Source organism: Dendrobates tinctorius, unplaced genomic scaffold (genome assembly GCF_039654945.1).
Source record: "Dendrobates tinctorius isolate UK_male_01 unplaced genomic scaffold, ASM3965494v1 ptg000045l, whole genome shotgun sequence".
NCBI classification, from domain to species: Eukaryota; Metazoa; Chordata; class Amphibia; order Anura; family Dendrobatidae; genus Dendrobates; species Dendrobates tinctorius.
The window spans coordinates 10,925,225-10,940,668 of NW_027361713.1; the positions used below are offsets into that span (position 1 = coordinate 10,925,225).

At 41.8% G+C, this 15,444-nt stretch overlaps 1 protein-coding gene across 4 annotated transcripts in view; it reads left to right on the top strand.

Annotated features, from left to right (window-relative positions):
- The window catches only part of SYNRG (synergin gamma), a 324,950-nt gene that overhangs the window by 293,973 nt on the left and 15,533 nt on the right, over positions 1–15,444 (top strand). For all 4 annotated transcript variants that reach the window (XM_073575612.1, XM_073575614.1, XM_073575613.1 and 1 more), the window contains one exon: positions 1,261–1,371. In XM_073575612.1, the coding sequence (XP_073431713.1) occupies positions 1,261–1,371 (111 nt within the window). The remainder of the gene's footprint in view (positions 1–1,260; positions 1,372–15,444) is intronic.

Genomic DNA, 15,444 nt, shown 5'->3' on the forward strand with positions numbered 1-15,444 from the left:
GAGGTGCTGTTTATTTCTTTCCACCAGATCACTCCAGCTAGGCTCAGCTCCCTTCCCCCCCTGCACTCTGGCATGGGCAGCCTCCTCCTCCTCCCCCATTCCCGGGCTCATGTCCTCTGCCACAGTCTCCTGGTCCATATCAGAGTCCTGGAGAGACTCCTGCTCTGCCTCGGCCGTGCGGGCAAAGCGCTGCAGCCTGGCCGCCACTGCCCTGTTCCTAGCCGCGCTGTCTTCTGCGGCCTCCTCTAAGGTGCGCGCTGCGGCGGCGGCGCCATCTTGGCTCCCCGCTCCGGCCTCTCCTGCCACCCTTCTCTGACCTCTTTTCCCCATATCCTGGGGTGAAGCAGCGATCTCCGGTGCCCCGCGGTGTCTACCGTCTCCGGTGCAGCCTCCAGGGGTTATACTAGCCGTGCTGTGGGGACGAAACGGCTGAATTAAGCAGGTATATGCGGGAGCTCAGCGGGCACACGTCTTCCTCACATGCCGCTCAGGCCACGCCCCCAGTATTGTTGTTTCTAAATGATTATGAACTTGTTTTCTTAGCATTATTTGAGGTCTGCAAGCACTGCATATTTTTGTTATTTTGACTATTTCTCATTTTCTGAAAAATTTAGTGCTTTGAAATTTGAAGACATGTTGTCAGTAGTTGATAGAATAAAAGAGCAATATATATTTTACTCAAAAATACACCTATAAAGAGAAAAATCAGACAGACTGAAAATTTTGCAGTGGTCTCTTAATTTTTGCCAGATCTTTATACCAGGATAGGGGATATTAAGTACAGAATTGACGCCATTTTTTGCTTCAATTTTTTTTTACCCTAATTTCCTCCTCTAAAACCTATGTGCGTCTTTTGGTCCGATGCATCTTATAGTCCGAAAAATACGGTATATATTGGCTACTCAGTTCTTTTCTGTTAAAGTTAAAATCTTTTCGTAATCCTCACTTGTGCAGAGAAAATGACTTTGGTCTGTTTGTTCACTGCCCTTGTTAGTTCTCTAAAAAGTAGGTAGGGCTTAGCAGGAGTGGGTGGGCCCTGGCAGATTTGACTATAATTTACACAAGGAATGGTCATAAATTATACCTGATATCTACACCAGCTCATATCTGGTGTAGATCTTGGTTTGTGGTGTCGAACTGTCCAGGATGTATGAAATCTATTAAAACACTATATACATTGATCTTACATAAATGTTCCCCCAGAGATTTGTTTTTATCATACATGTAAAAAAGTTTTGACGGTTTATATTTTTCCTCCAGCCAGATGAAAGTGCTTTGGATTTTGCATCGTGTATGCTGCGACCAGGAATAAAAAATGCTCAAGAATTAGCCTGTGGTGTGTGTTTGCTAAATGTTGACTCTCGGAGCAAGGTACGTAACTTATACACATTGTTATTGTTAAAAAGGAAAAGAAATGTTGCAAAATTTTATATGCAGCAGCATATAAATCCTAAATCCAGGTGGTAGAGAAAATATAAAAAAAAAACTTGATCTGGGTCCACTTTTGGTTCAAAAACTGCATTTGTGTTTTTAGCCTTAAACAGGACCTATCACCAGGTTGAGCATGTGAACTGACCACATCATAGAATATTGGCTGCAGGCCTGAGTAAAATATAGGTTTTTTTTTTTTAGTTTTTAATTTCTCCTTTGTTGCAGAAATAATAGCCTCTAAAGTCTAGGTTTTAATTCATGATCACTTTAAATATAAACATTTATTGTGGCATCAAGTTACCAACAGCAGGCAGATAAAACCATGGAGCAAGTACAGATGACGATCGTTTCGCGCTTACATTGCGATGACCTGTTGAAGCGCAATGTAAGCGCGAAACGATCATCGTCTGTACTTGCTCCATGGTTTTGTCTGCCTGCTGTTGGTAACTTGATGCCACAATAAAGGATTATTTTGCACGGGACGGAATGTGCCTATCCACTTCTCTATGGATATACAGACTATTTTCCTTGGAAGTGGCACCCGTGTTCCCTGATGTGTGTGCAGCTTCATTAACCCGAGGTCATACAGCTGGGCCTTTGTCCTGCTTTTTCTCTTCTATGGTATGTGACTTTAAATAAAAAAGTGATCCATGTCAAAAAGCAGTGTCACCAATGCAAATTGTAAATCAAAGCCTACCATCATGCTGTATAGCAAAATGCGGCCAGTAGTAGCCACGAGTGAACACTACCATGAAATTAATCAAATTGTATTAAGATTTGATAACAAATAGATGTACAAATGAGAACAACAACAATATCTTTCAGTGTGAAGAATGAAAAGTATGTAGACCTAGGTCATATAAATTCCATAAAAGCAATATACAAATTTGCTGTTGTCAAAATATATGGTAATGCATCAAAGAATCAAGCACAATAACATTAGTCATACAGTATATAAAGACTAGTAAATAAATTAAACGCATATATAAGTAAAAACATGACTCGCCCGAGTTAATGTACTGTCTCTTTAAAGTGCTAGTGCTTTATATGAGAAATACAAAAAAATATTGCTTAAAATGGTAATAGCAATCCATTATTGCACATAACTCCTCTGGCTTTGTCTAATACATATAAGCAATGTAAGGTTGTCATGAGCTACATGTGTTGTAGATAATATGCAAAAAATACACAGTCAATATCCCTGAATAGCGGTTGATCAGAGTATGTGGAAACCCTTCCAGCTAACTTGCGTGTGATGAATGGTAGTCAGGTCTGTCATTCATTCCTTAGGCCCGATGCGCCTCACTTTCTCAGGGGACGTCCCATGAGGAAGTGTGGATGAAACGCTTGTCAGAGCTGAGGCTCTCTATTAGAGATAGGCGGACACCTGGATGTTCGGGTTCGGATGAACAGTTACAAAAAGTTGGGGTTTGTGTACCAGAACAGTACCCAAACCCGTACCCCATTCACTTGAATGAGGGCCTGAACATCCCTTGTTACCCACTTTCATGTGCATGACAGTGCGTCCAACACCGCTTCTGATCAGCGGTAAGATCATCACCGCCAGTCGGACAGCCGCAGTCCCCAACGCTGTCAAAAGACAGCGTGAGTGTGCAGCTGTGATCAAAGGTATAAAGCTTACATTTGGTCACTGATGTCAGCTGATGGGACTACTGCTCCCATCATCCGACGCCTGCTGCCGCTAGTAACAGTGAGAGCAGGCTGTGGCTGATGGAAAATTTACCAGCCGGCTCCTGCACTATAAATACATAATTTAAAAAAGAAACACGGCGTGGTTTCCCCTGTATTTTTGATATCCAGCAAGGCAAACTCACAGCTGAAGGATGCCACCCTCAGCTGTCAGCTTCAGTAAGGCTGTTATCAAGAATAAAGGGGTCCCCACTAATAAATTAAAAAAAGCAACATGGGATCCCCTCCATTTTTTACTATAGTTTGGGAATGGTATTCTCAGGCTGGTAAGGGGCCATGGATAATGGTCCTCCAGCCTAAAAATAGGTATTCTGGTGCTTTGCTCGGCTCTTCCCGCTTGCCCTGTAGCGGTGATAAGTGGGGTTCCTTTTTGTGGGGTTGATGTCACCTTTGTATTGTCCAGTGACCTCAAGCCCACGGATTACTAATGGAGAGGTGTCTATAAGACACTTATCCATTACTAATCATATAGTTATATCTATATATATATAAAAATGAGTGTGTGTATGTATGTGTGTATCAAGCCACACCCACTCCACATAGCCCTGCCCGCTCCACATTGCCTCATTCTCTCCACACGCAAAGCCACATTTAATAATTATCTAATCTAATAAATAAATATATATCTATTATTTATATATATATATATATATATATATATATATATATATATATATATATATATATATATATATATATATAGTCATATGTTAAAGTTTGGGTACCCCTATTAATGTTAACCTTTTTTCTTTATAACAATTTTGGTTTTTGCAACAGCTCTTTCAGTTTCATATATCTAATAACTGATGGACTCAGTTATATTTCTGGATTCAAATGATGTTTATTGTACTACCAGAAAATGTGCAATCCTAATTTTAACAAAATTTGACCGGTGCAAAAGTATGGGCACCCTTATTTTCTTGATTTGAACACTCCTAACTACTTTTTACTGACTTCCTGAAGCACTAAATTGGTTTTGTAACCTCATTGAGCTTTGAATTTCATAGCCAGGTGTATCAAATCACAAGAAAAGGTATTTAAGGTGGCCACTTGCAAGTAGTTCTCCTATTTGATTCTCCTATGAAGAGTGGCATCATGGGCTCCTCAAAACAACTCTCAAATGATCTGAAAACAAAGATTATTCAACATAGCTTTTCAGGGGAAGGATACAAAAAGTTGTCTCAGAGATTTAACCTGTCAGTTTCCACTGTGAGGAACATAGTAAGAAAATGGAAGAACACAGGTACAGTTCTTGTTAAGCCCAGAAGTGGCAGGCCAAGAAAAATATCAGAAAGGCAGAGAAGAAGAATGGTGAGAACAGTCAAGGACAATCCACAGACCACCTCCAAAGACCTGTAGCATCATCTTGCTGCAGATGGTGTCACTGTGCATCGGTCAACAATACAGCGCACTTTGCACAAGGAGAAGCTGTATGGGAGAGTGATGCAAAAGCACGCCACAAGCAGAGTCGCCTGAGGTATGCAAAAGCACATTTGGACAAGCCAGTTACATTTTGGAAGAAGGTCCTGTGGACTGATGAAACAAAGATTGAGTTGTTTGGTCATACAAAAAGGCGTTATGCATGGAGGCTAAAAACACAGCATTCCAAGAAAAACACTTGCTACCCACAGTAAGATTTGGTGGCGGTTCCATCATGCTTTGGGGCTGTGTGGCCAATGCCGGCATCGGGAATCTTGTTAAAGTTGAGGGTCACATGGATTCAACTCAGTATCAGCAGATTCTTGACAATAATGTGCAATAATCAGTGACGAAGTTGAAGTTACGCAGGGGATGGATATTTCAGCAAGACAATGATCCAAAACACCGCTCCAAATCTACTCAGGCATTCATGCAGAGGAGCAATTACAATGTTCTGGAATGGCCATCCCAGTCCCCAGACCTGAATATCATTGAACATCTGTGGGATGATTTGAAGCGAGCTGTCCATGCTCGGCGACCATCAAACTTAACTGAACTGGAATTGTTTTGTAAACAGGTATGGTCACAAATACCTTCATCCAGGATCCAGGAACTCATTAATAGCTACAGGAAGTGACTACAGGCTGTTATTTTTGCAAAAGGAGGATCTATGAAATATTAATGTCACTTTTATGTTGAGGTGCCCATACTTTTGCACCGGTCAAATTTTGTTAAAATGCAGATTGCAAATTTTCTGTTAGTACAATAAACCTCATTTGAATCCAGAAATATAACTGAGTCCATCAGTTATTAGAGATATGAAACTGAAATAGCTGTTGCACAAACCAAAATTGTTATAAAGAAAAAAGGTTAACATTAATAGGGGTGCCCAAACTTTAACATATGACTGTATATATATCCCACTTCATGGGATGTACCATCGACAGATAATGGAGGTGGCTGACATGGAGAAATCCTACCAGTGGCTGGAGAAAGATGGACTTCGAAACAGCACAGAGGCACTAATCACAGTGGCACAAGAGCAAGCACTAAGTACCAGAACCATAGAAGCAGGAATATACCACACATGACAATACCCAAGGTGCAGACTATGCAAAGAAACCTCAGAAACCATCCATCACATAGTGTCAAGATGCAAAATGCAAGCAGGAACAGCGTGTACCGAACGCCACAACCAAGTAGCGGGAATTGTATACAGGAATATCTGCACAACATATGGGCGAAGTCCTCCTAAGTCAGGTGGGAGACCCCAGAAACAGTGGTGGAGAATGAAAGGGCTAAAATGCTATGGGACTTCAAGATCCAGATGGATAAGCAAGTGTTGTCAAACCAACCAGACATTGTCATAGTAGACAAGGTTCAGAAGGCAGCAATGATAATAGATGTGGCAGTGCCAAGTGACCGCAACATTAGAAAGAAGGAATATGAGAAGCTGGAGAAATACCAGAGCCTCAAAGGAGAACTGGAGTAGATGTGGAAGGTGAAGGCAGCAGTGGTGGTAGGAGCACTTGGAGCAGTGACCCCCAAGTTGGAAGAATGGCTACAACAGATCCCAGGAGCAACATCTAAACTCTGTCCAAAAAAGCGCAATGCTCGGAACAACTAAGATCCTGGGCAGAACCCTTAAACTCCCAGGCCTCTTTTAGAGGACCCGAGAATGAGAAAGGACAACAAAGACCACCCCCCAGTAGGTGTGAGAAGGAAGTTTTTTGAAATGTGTGTATATATGACATACAGGTATATACTATATTCAAGAGGAGATGACATACAGGTATATACTGTATACAGGGGAGATGACATGCAGGTATATACTATATACAGGAGATGAGATACAGGTATATGCTATATACACGGGACATGACATACAGGTATTCTACATTCAGGAGGAGATAACATACAGGTATATACTGTACTATATACAGGGGGAGATGACACACAGGTATATCTAATATATAAAGCTCAAGTGTGTGTATGTATGTATGCATGTCCGGAATTGGCATCCGCACCGTCGCAGCTACAGCCACAAAATTTGGCACAGTCACACGTCTGGACCCCGAGAGCGTGCTAGGCTATGTTGTGAGGCGAAATTTTAACCCTGCGCATTCCAATTCACCAAACAATTTTACCCCTTTCTACATAATGGGGAAAAAGTGTGTGTGTATCAAGCCCCGCCCCTCATTATGCTGTCATAATGGTTGCCATGGCGACGCTGATGTCATCATAGGTTGCAACCCCCGCCGCTCATTATGATGTCATAATGGTTGACTATGGGATGGAGGATGTGTGATGGGTATATGGGCACTGGACTATGGGATGGAGGATATGTATGACGGGTATATGGGCACGGGACTATGGGATGGCGGATATGTATGATGGGTATATGGGCACGGGACTATGAGATGAAGGATGTGTGATGGGTATATGGGCACTCGACTATGGGATGGCGAATATGTATGATGGGTATATGGGCATGGAACTATGGGATGGAGGATGTGTGATGGGTATATGGGCACGGGCCTATGGGATCGTGGATATGTATGATGGGGATATGGGCACGGGACTATGGGATGGAGGATAATTATAATTTGCTATAACTAACCACAGTTAGTTACTATGCCCGGGCAGCGCCGGGCTCTTCAGCTAGTACTATATACAGGAGGAGATGACATACAGGTATATACTATATACAGGGGAGATGACACATAGGTGTATACTATATCAAGAAGAGATGACATGCAGGTGTATACAGGGGAGATGACCTTCAGGTATTTACTATATACAGGAAGAGTTGACATACAGGTACAGTATATACTACATACAGGAGGAGATTCCATACAAGTATGTACTATATACAGGAGGAGATGACATACAAATATATACTATATACAGGAGGAAATGACACAGTTACACACTATATACAGGGGAGATGACACAGGTATACACTATGTACAGATGAGATGACATACAGGTATATACTATATACAGGGGAGATGACATGCAGGTATATATTATATACAGGAGGATATGACACAAGTATATACTATATACAGGACGAGATGACTCACAGATATACACTATATACAGTAGAAGATGACACAGCGACAATTTATGTGCTATATAATCATTATAATTAGTTACAACTAACCACAGTTAGTTACTCCACTGGGTGCAGAATTATTAGGCAAATGAGTATTTTGATCACATCATCCTTTTTATACATGTTGTCCTACTGCAAGCTGTATAGGCGTGAAAGCCAACTGCCAATTATGTAAATCAGGTGATTTGCATCTCTATGAGGAGGGGTGTGGTCTAATGACATCAACACCCTATATAAGGTGTGCTTAATTATTAGGCAACTTCCTTTCCTTTGGCAAATGGGTCAGAAGAAAGATTTGACGGACTCTGAAAAGTCAAAAATTGTGAGATGTCTTGCAGAGGGATGCAGCAGTCTTGAAATTGCCAAACTTTTGAAGCGTGATCACCGAACAATCAAGCGTTTCATGGCAAATAGCCAACAGGGTTCGCAAGAAGCGTGTTGATAAAAAAAGGCGCAAAATAACTGCCCATGAATTGAGGAAAATCAAGCGTGAAACTGCCAAGATGCCATTTGCCACTAGTTTTGCCATATTTCAGAGCTGCAACATTACTGGAGTATAAAAAAGCACAAGGTGTCCCATACTCAGGGACTTGGCCAAGGTAAGGAAGGCTGAAAAACTACCACCTTTGAACAAGAAACATAAGATAAAACGTCAGACTGGGCCAAGAAATATCTTAAGACTGATTTTTCTAAGGTTTTATGGACTGATGAAATGAGAGCCACTCTTGATTGGCCAGATGGATGGGCCCGAGGCTGGATCAGTATAGGGCAGAGAGCTCCACTCTGACTCAGACGCCAGAAAGGTGGAGGTGGGGTACTGGTATGGGCTGGTATCATCAAAGATGAACATGTGGGACCTTTTCGTGTTGAGGATGGAGTGAAGCTCAACTCCCAGGCCTACTGCCAGTTTCTGGAAGACACCTTCAAGCAGTGGTACAGGAAGAAGTCGGTATCGTTCAAGAAAAATATGATTTTCATGCAGGACAATGCTCTATCACATGCATCCAAATACTCCACAGCGTGGCTGTCCATTAGAGGTCTAAAAGAAGAAAAAATAATGACATGGCCCCCTTGTTCACCTGATCTGAACCCCATAGAGAACCTGTGGTCCCTCATAAAATGTGAAATCTACAAGGAGGAAAAACAGTACACCTCTCGGAACATTGTCTGGGAGGCTGTGGTGGCTGCTGCACGCAATGTTGATCATAAACAGATCAAGCAACTGACAGAATCTATGGATGGAAGGCTTTTGAGTGTCATCGTAAAGGAAGGTGGCTATATTGGTCACTGATTTTTTTTGTTTGTTTTGTTTTTGAATGTCAGAAATGTTTATTTCTAAATTTTGTGGTGTTATATAGGTTTACCTGGTGAAAATAAACAAGTGAGATGGGTATATATTTGGTTTTTATTAAGTTGCCTAATAATTCTGCACAGTAATAGTTAACTGAAAAAAGAGATATCCTCCTAAGATAGCCAAATCTAAAAAAAACCCACTCCAACTTCAAGATTATTAAGCTTTGATATTTATGAGTCTTTTGGGTTGACGGAGAACATAGTTGTTGTTCAGTAATAAAAAAAATCCTCTCAAATACAACTTGCCTAACAATTCTGCACGCAGTATATGCACGGGCAACGCTGGGCTCTTCAGCTAGTTGTGAATAAAGACACAGCCAGAATAAAGTCTATTTGAAATAAAACAAAACAGTCATAAAGTGGGGGTATTAGGTTGCCCCAGTTCATCAGGGGATTTATTATATCCCACTTTCCAGTTCCGGTTTGGAACTCGCAGTTTTCTGGTGCCCCCTTACCCTCAGAGAACTATTGTTATTATCATTGTAGTCTAATTGGTCCTTTGTGGCGATTTTTAAGCACAAAAGGGTTAATTAAGATGGACTGTGCAATGTTAATGGATGCGATAATACAATGGGCTTTACTGTGGGAGGTTTTTTCTTCAGCTCCAGACATTACCATAGTAATAGGAGCGCTCCACAGCCCATGCTGTGATGTCAGTCACAGCGCCGTCCCATTTGCAGCGCGTCACACGCCGTGGGCGTGACTTACAAAGGACGCGGCCTCCAGCTCAAACTATATGAACCACAAAAGCGGGGGATGATGGTAAGGCAGCTGTTTTTTGCTATAACTCCCCTGATGAGTGTACTATAACGAAATGCGTCGGGAGACGCAATCCTCTAGGCAGGCAGTGTCCGGTATCGCCCGTTATGGCTCTACAGTCATTCTAAAGGGTATTGAAAGGAATGGACTCCTCATTTTTTGGGCGAGATCTGACAATATTAAAGCCGCAGTAATATGTGATAAATGCGGCATTGCTGTGTTCGAACTTTCATGGTCACCTTGAATGCTCACTGATTCAGTGAGGTGTTATGGTTCTTTTAGTGTGACCATTTTCGAACTCTCTTCCTTCATTCCTGCCTTTTATATTATATTTTATGCTGCATATATATTGGCCTCAAGTGATTTATGGAATGTCTATGGTATATTTTGTAGCGCTGTAGAGGAATTGTGACTATATGCAATTATATGCCCATGTGTTACAGATATTGGTATAAAGGGGACTATTGTTCATTGCTTTATATAAAACGTTTATAGATAAGTTCCCTACTCTATTTCCTTATTTGCAGTGGCTAACAATTGTGATGATGGAAATGTGATTATTGGACCACAGTGTAAGTACATTATATTGAATACTGTGGTTCCTCTAGACAACTACACTAAGAATATTCACCAATTACTAGAGGCCTCATACTCATTTCTAGGCAGATAAAAAATATCTGCGAGTATTTTTTATCTGTGTCTTCGTGTTTTTTGTGGTTTTTTTGTTTTGAGTTTTTTTCACAAGGGTGTTGTTTGTCACATTTTAATTAGACCCTGAGTAAAAGTTAAATTTTATCCATTGCTATTCACAGTCAGAGAACTACACCTAGGATAAGTAGTCGCCAGGAGGGCTGCCTTGCTGTGTACTGGCTATTGGGCATGCTGCAGTGAGCAGTGATGTTTACTTTACATCAGCACAATTTTGGAACCAAAAATTTTTTTTGTTAGCAAGTTATAAGGGTTAAAAGTTGACCAGCGATTTCTCATTTTTGCAACACCATTTTATTTTTACGGACCACATCACATTTGAAGTCACTTTGAGGGGTCTATATGATAGAAAATACCCAAAAGTGACACCATCCTAAAAACTGCACCCCTCAAGGTGCTCAAAACCACATTCAAGATGTTTATTAACCCTTCAGGTGCTTCACAGGAATTTTTTGAATGTTTTAAAAAAAAAAAATGAACATTTAACTTTTTTTTTTTTTTTTAACAAAAAAGTACTTCAGGTCCAATTTTTTTAATTTTACCAAGTGTAACAGGAGAAATTGGACTGCAAAAGTTATTGTGCAATTTGTCCTGAGTACGCTGATACTTGATATGTGGGGGGAACCACTGTTTTGGCGCATGGCAGAGTTCAGAAGGGAAGGAGCGCCGTTTGACTTTTTCAATGCAAAATTGGCTGGAATTCAGATCGGACGCCATGTCATGTTTGGAGAGCCCCTGATGTGCCTAAACAGTGGAAATCCCCCACAAGTGACCCAATTTTGGAAACTAAACCCCCCAAGGAACTTATCTAGATATATGGTGAGAACTTTGAACCCACAAGGGCTTCACAGAAGTTTATAACGTACAGCCGTAAAATAAAAAATCATATTTTTTCCACAAAAATGATCTTTTCACCCCCAATTTTTATTTTCCCAAGGGTAACAGGACCCTTAAAGTTATTGTGCAATTTGTCCTGAGTACGCTGATACCCCACATGTGGGGGTAAACCACTATTTGGGTGCATGGCAGAGCTCGGAAGGGAAGCAGCGCCATTTTACTTTTTTGGCTGGAATTTGGATCGGACGCCATGCCGCTTTTGGAATTCCCCTGATGTGCCTAAACAGTGGAAACCCCCCACAAATGACACCATTTTGGAAACTAGACCCCCCCAAGAAACTTATCTAGATGTGTGGTGAGCACTTTGAACCCCCAAGGGCTTCACAGAAGTTTATAACGCCCGGGCGTGAAAATAAAAAAAAATCAGATTTTTTCCGCAAACATGATCTTTTAGTCCCCAATTTTTTTGTTTTCCCAAGCGTAACAGGAGAAATTGGACCCCAAAAGTTGTTGTCCAATTTGTCCTGAGTACGCTGATACCCCATATGTGGGAGAAAAGTACTGTATGGGCAAACGTCGGGGCTCGGAAGGGAAGTAGTGACGTTTTGGAATGCAGACTTTGATGGAATGGTCTGCGGGTGTCATGTCACGTTTGGAGAGCCTCTGATGTGCCTAAACTGTTGAAACTCCCCACAAGTGACCCCATTTTGGAAACTAGACCCCCCACGGAACTTGTCTAGATGTGTGGTGAGCACTTTTAACCTCCAAGTGCTTCACAGAAGTTTATAACGCCCGGGCGTGAAAATAAAAAGATCATATTTTTTATTTTTCTAAGGGTAACAGGTGAAATTGGACCCTAAAAGTTGTTTTGCAATTTGTTCTGAGTAGGCTGATACCCCATATGTGGGGGTAAAACACTGTTTGGGCGCATGGCAGAGCTTGGAAGGGAAGGAGCACCATTTGACTTTTTCAATACAGAATTAGCTAAACTTGAGCTCAGACGCCATGTTGCGTTTGGAGAGCACCTGAAGTGCCCAAACAGTGGAAACCCCCCAATTCTAACTCCACCCCTAACCCGAACACACCCCTAACCCTAATTTCAGCCCTAGCCCTAATGAGAAAATAGAAATAATTACTTTTTGTTTAATTTTATTATCTTTCCCTAACTAAGGAGTTGATAAAGGGGAGTTTGATTTACTATTTGTGGCGGGTTTTTATGTTTGGCAACTGTCACACGCTAAAAGACGCTTTTTATTGTAAAAATAGTTTTTGCATCACCACATTTTGAGAGCTATAATTTTTCCATATTTTGACCCACCGAGTAATGTGAGGCCTTATTTTTTGCGGGACGAGTTGACGTTTTTATTGGTACCATTTTCGGGCACGTGACATTTTTTGATCGCTTTTTATTCTGATTTTTGGGACGCAGAATGAGCAAAAACCAGCATTTCAAGAATTTCTTTTGGGGGGTGCATTTACACCGTTCCGCGTGCGGTAAAATTGATAAAGCGGTTTTATTCTTCGAGTCAGTACGATTACAGCGATACCTCATTTATGTTGTTTTTTTATGTTTTGTCGCTTTTATGCAATGAAAACAATTTAATATAATAAATAATAAATAAATAATTATTTTTGCATAGCTTTATTCTGCGAGCTATAACTTTATTTTTTCGCTGATGATGCTATGTGGCGGCTCTTTTTTGCAGGACAAGATGACGTTTTCAGCGGTACCATGGTTATTTATATCTGTCTTTTTGATCGCGTGTTATTGCACTTTTTGCTCAGTGGCAAAATAAAGCATTATTTTTTGCTTTGTTTTTTATTTTTATTTTTTAAGGGGTTCACTAAAGGGGTTAACTAATGGGGCAGTTTTATAGGGCTGGTCATTACGGACAAGGTGATACTAAATATGTGTACTTTTATTGATTTTTTTTTTATTTCCAAAAAATGAATTTATTTTTTTTTTAATATTTAGCGATTTTTTTTTTTTTTTTAAATAAACTATTTTTACACTTTTTTTTTTTAAACTTTATTACATTGTCCCAGGGGGGACATCACTGTCATGTGTGAGATCGCTGATATGACACATCACAGATCGCTGTGACAGATCAGCGATCTGACACAGGCACTGCAGCAGGCTTCCTCTTGCCTGTGAGGAAGCCGCCTCCCTGTAGGCCCTCGAAAGTCCCCGCTGCCATATTGGATCCGGGGACCTGCAGGGAAGGAGGCCCCCAGAGCAGCGCAGCACATCGCGCTGCGCTGGTGGTCTCAGGGAAGCACGGAGGGAGCCTCCTCCCTGCTGATGCTTCCCTAAACCCCCGGTACACTGCGATCGTGTTTGATTGCAGTGTGCCAGGCGTTAACGTGCCGGGGGCGGTCCGTGACCGCCCCTGACACCTAGTGCCTGGTGTCAGCTGTGATAATCAGCTGACACCTGACCGCGGTCAGCGGCGCTCCCCCCGAGAGCGTCTCTGATCGCTATGACGTACTATCCCATCCATGGGCATAGGGGCCCGGGTCCCATGGACGGGATAGTACGTCAGATGTCAGGAAAGGGTTAATATCGGGTCAGGAGCCAACCCAATCAGTAGCATTAATTTGATTTAGTTCGGAGGACGTGGCAGTAAGTTATTAGAGCAAGGAAAGCAAAACTAGTAAATATAGCTTTTACTCCAAAAAGAAATATGCAGTGTTTACAAAAAGCATATAAAAGATGTTACAAATGAGACAATTACAGTATGTAACAGGCAATTACAAAATAAAGATGGATTAACCCCTTAATGTCTATGGACGTGCACAGTCCGTCATGGCAGGATGTAACTTCCCGCACCAGAACGGACTGTGCGCGTCCTGCCTTTGAACTGTCAGGCTATGTGCCCACGTATGCAGAAAATTTCTGCTTCAAAACCGGACTCCTTCCCAGAAATCACACGTTTTATTTCCGCGCGTTTTTTGCGTGTTTTCCCGCACGTTTTTTGCGGAAAAACTGCACGTTTTTGATGCGTTTTTCCACGCTCATAGAAAATAGCTAAAAACGCAGACTTTTCCGCAAAATTAATGAGCATGCTGCATTTTTTACCGCTAAGCGTTTTTTGCGCGGAAAAAACGCATCAATGTGCACAAAAAGTGCGGGATTCATTTACAATGAGTGGGATGCTTCTATGCATTTTTGAAGCGTTTTGACTGGGACAAACGCTTCGAAAACACTTAAAAAACGCTTACGTGGGCACACAGCCTCACTACGTGTAAATACGCAGTTTCAGTTCAGTGCCGACAGCTGTGTATGACAGCTGAGAGGTACAGCAAGGGAGGCAGGGACCCTTGCAGTCAGTCCCTGCACCCACAGCGCTGTGATTGGTCAGTCAATCTGACAGACCAAACACAGCATCAGTCCAGCAGGAGAGACTGAAATTTGAGCATCTCCTGTCCGATCAGTGCAGGAGCTCAGCGCTGCAGTGGCTGAGCTTCTGCACTGACAGCTAGTAGTGGCGTCCTCACTGCTGCGATCGAGCGCGATCGCAGCATTCAGAGGGGGAGGCAGAGGGTAGGGGGCTCCCTCTGCCTCAGGTTGGTGTCCCCGCGATGTAATCGCGGGGCCCGACCTGTGTCATGATGACCCGGAAGTGCCATGACAACCTCCGGGTCATTTACCTACAGAAAGCTGGTGAGACCATGCTCACAGCATGGTGTCAGCAGCTTTCAGCATAGGTATAATGCATTACAATGCTGGAGCATTGTAATGTATTATACCTGAAGTGAAAAGTCCCATGAAGGGACAAGGTTAAAAAAACAAACACTTTTTTAAAAACAAATGTAAAAAAATTATTAAAAAATTGTAAGAAAAAATCCCCTAAAAATACACGTAAACAAGAAAATTCACATGTTTCGTATCAGCGCGTCCGTAAAAATTCCATCTATAAAAGTGTCACCCTAGTTAACCCCTTCAGTGAACGCCGTAAAAGAAAAAGTAGCAAATTATACTTTTTCCAAGTGGTATCATCATACCGCTTGGAAAAAGTGCAATAACACGCGAACCAAAAGACGGATATAAATAAACATGGTATCGCTGAAAACGTCATCTTGTCCCGCAAAAAAATGAACCACCATAC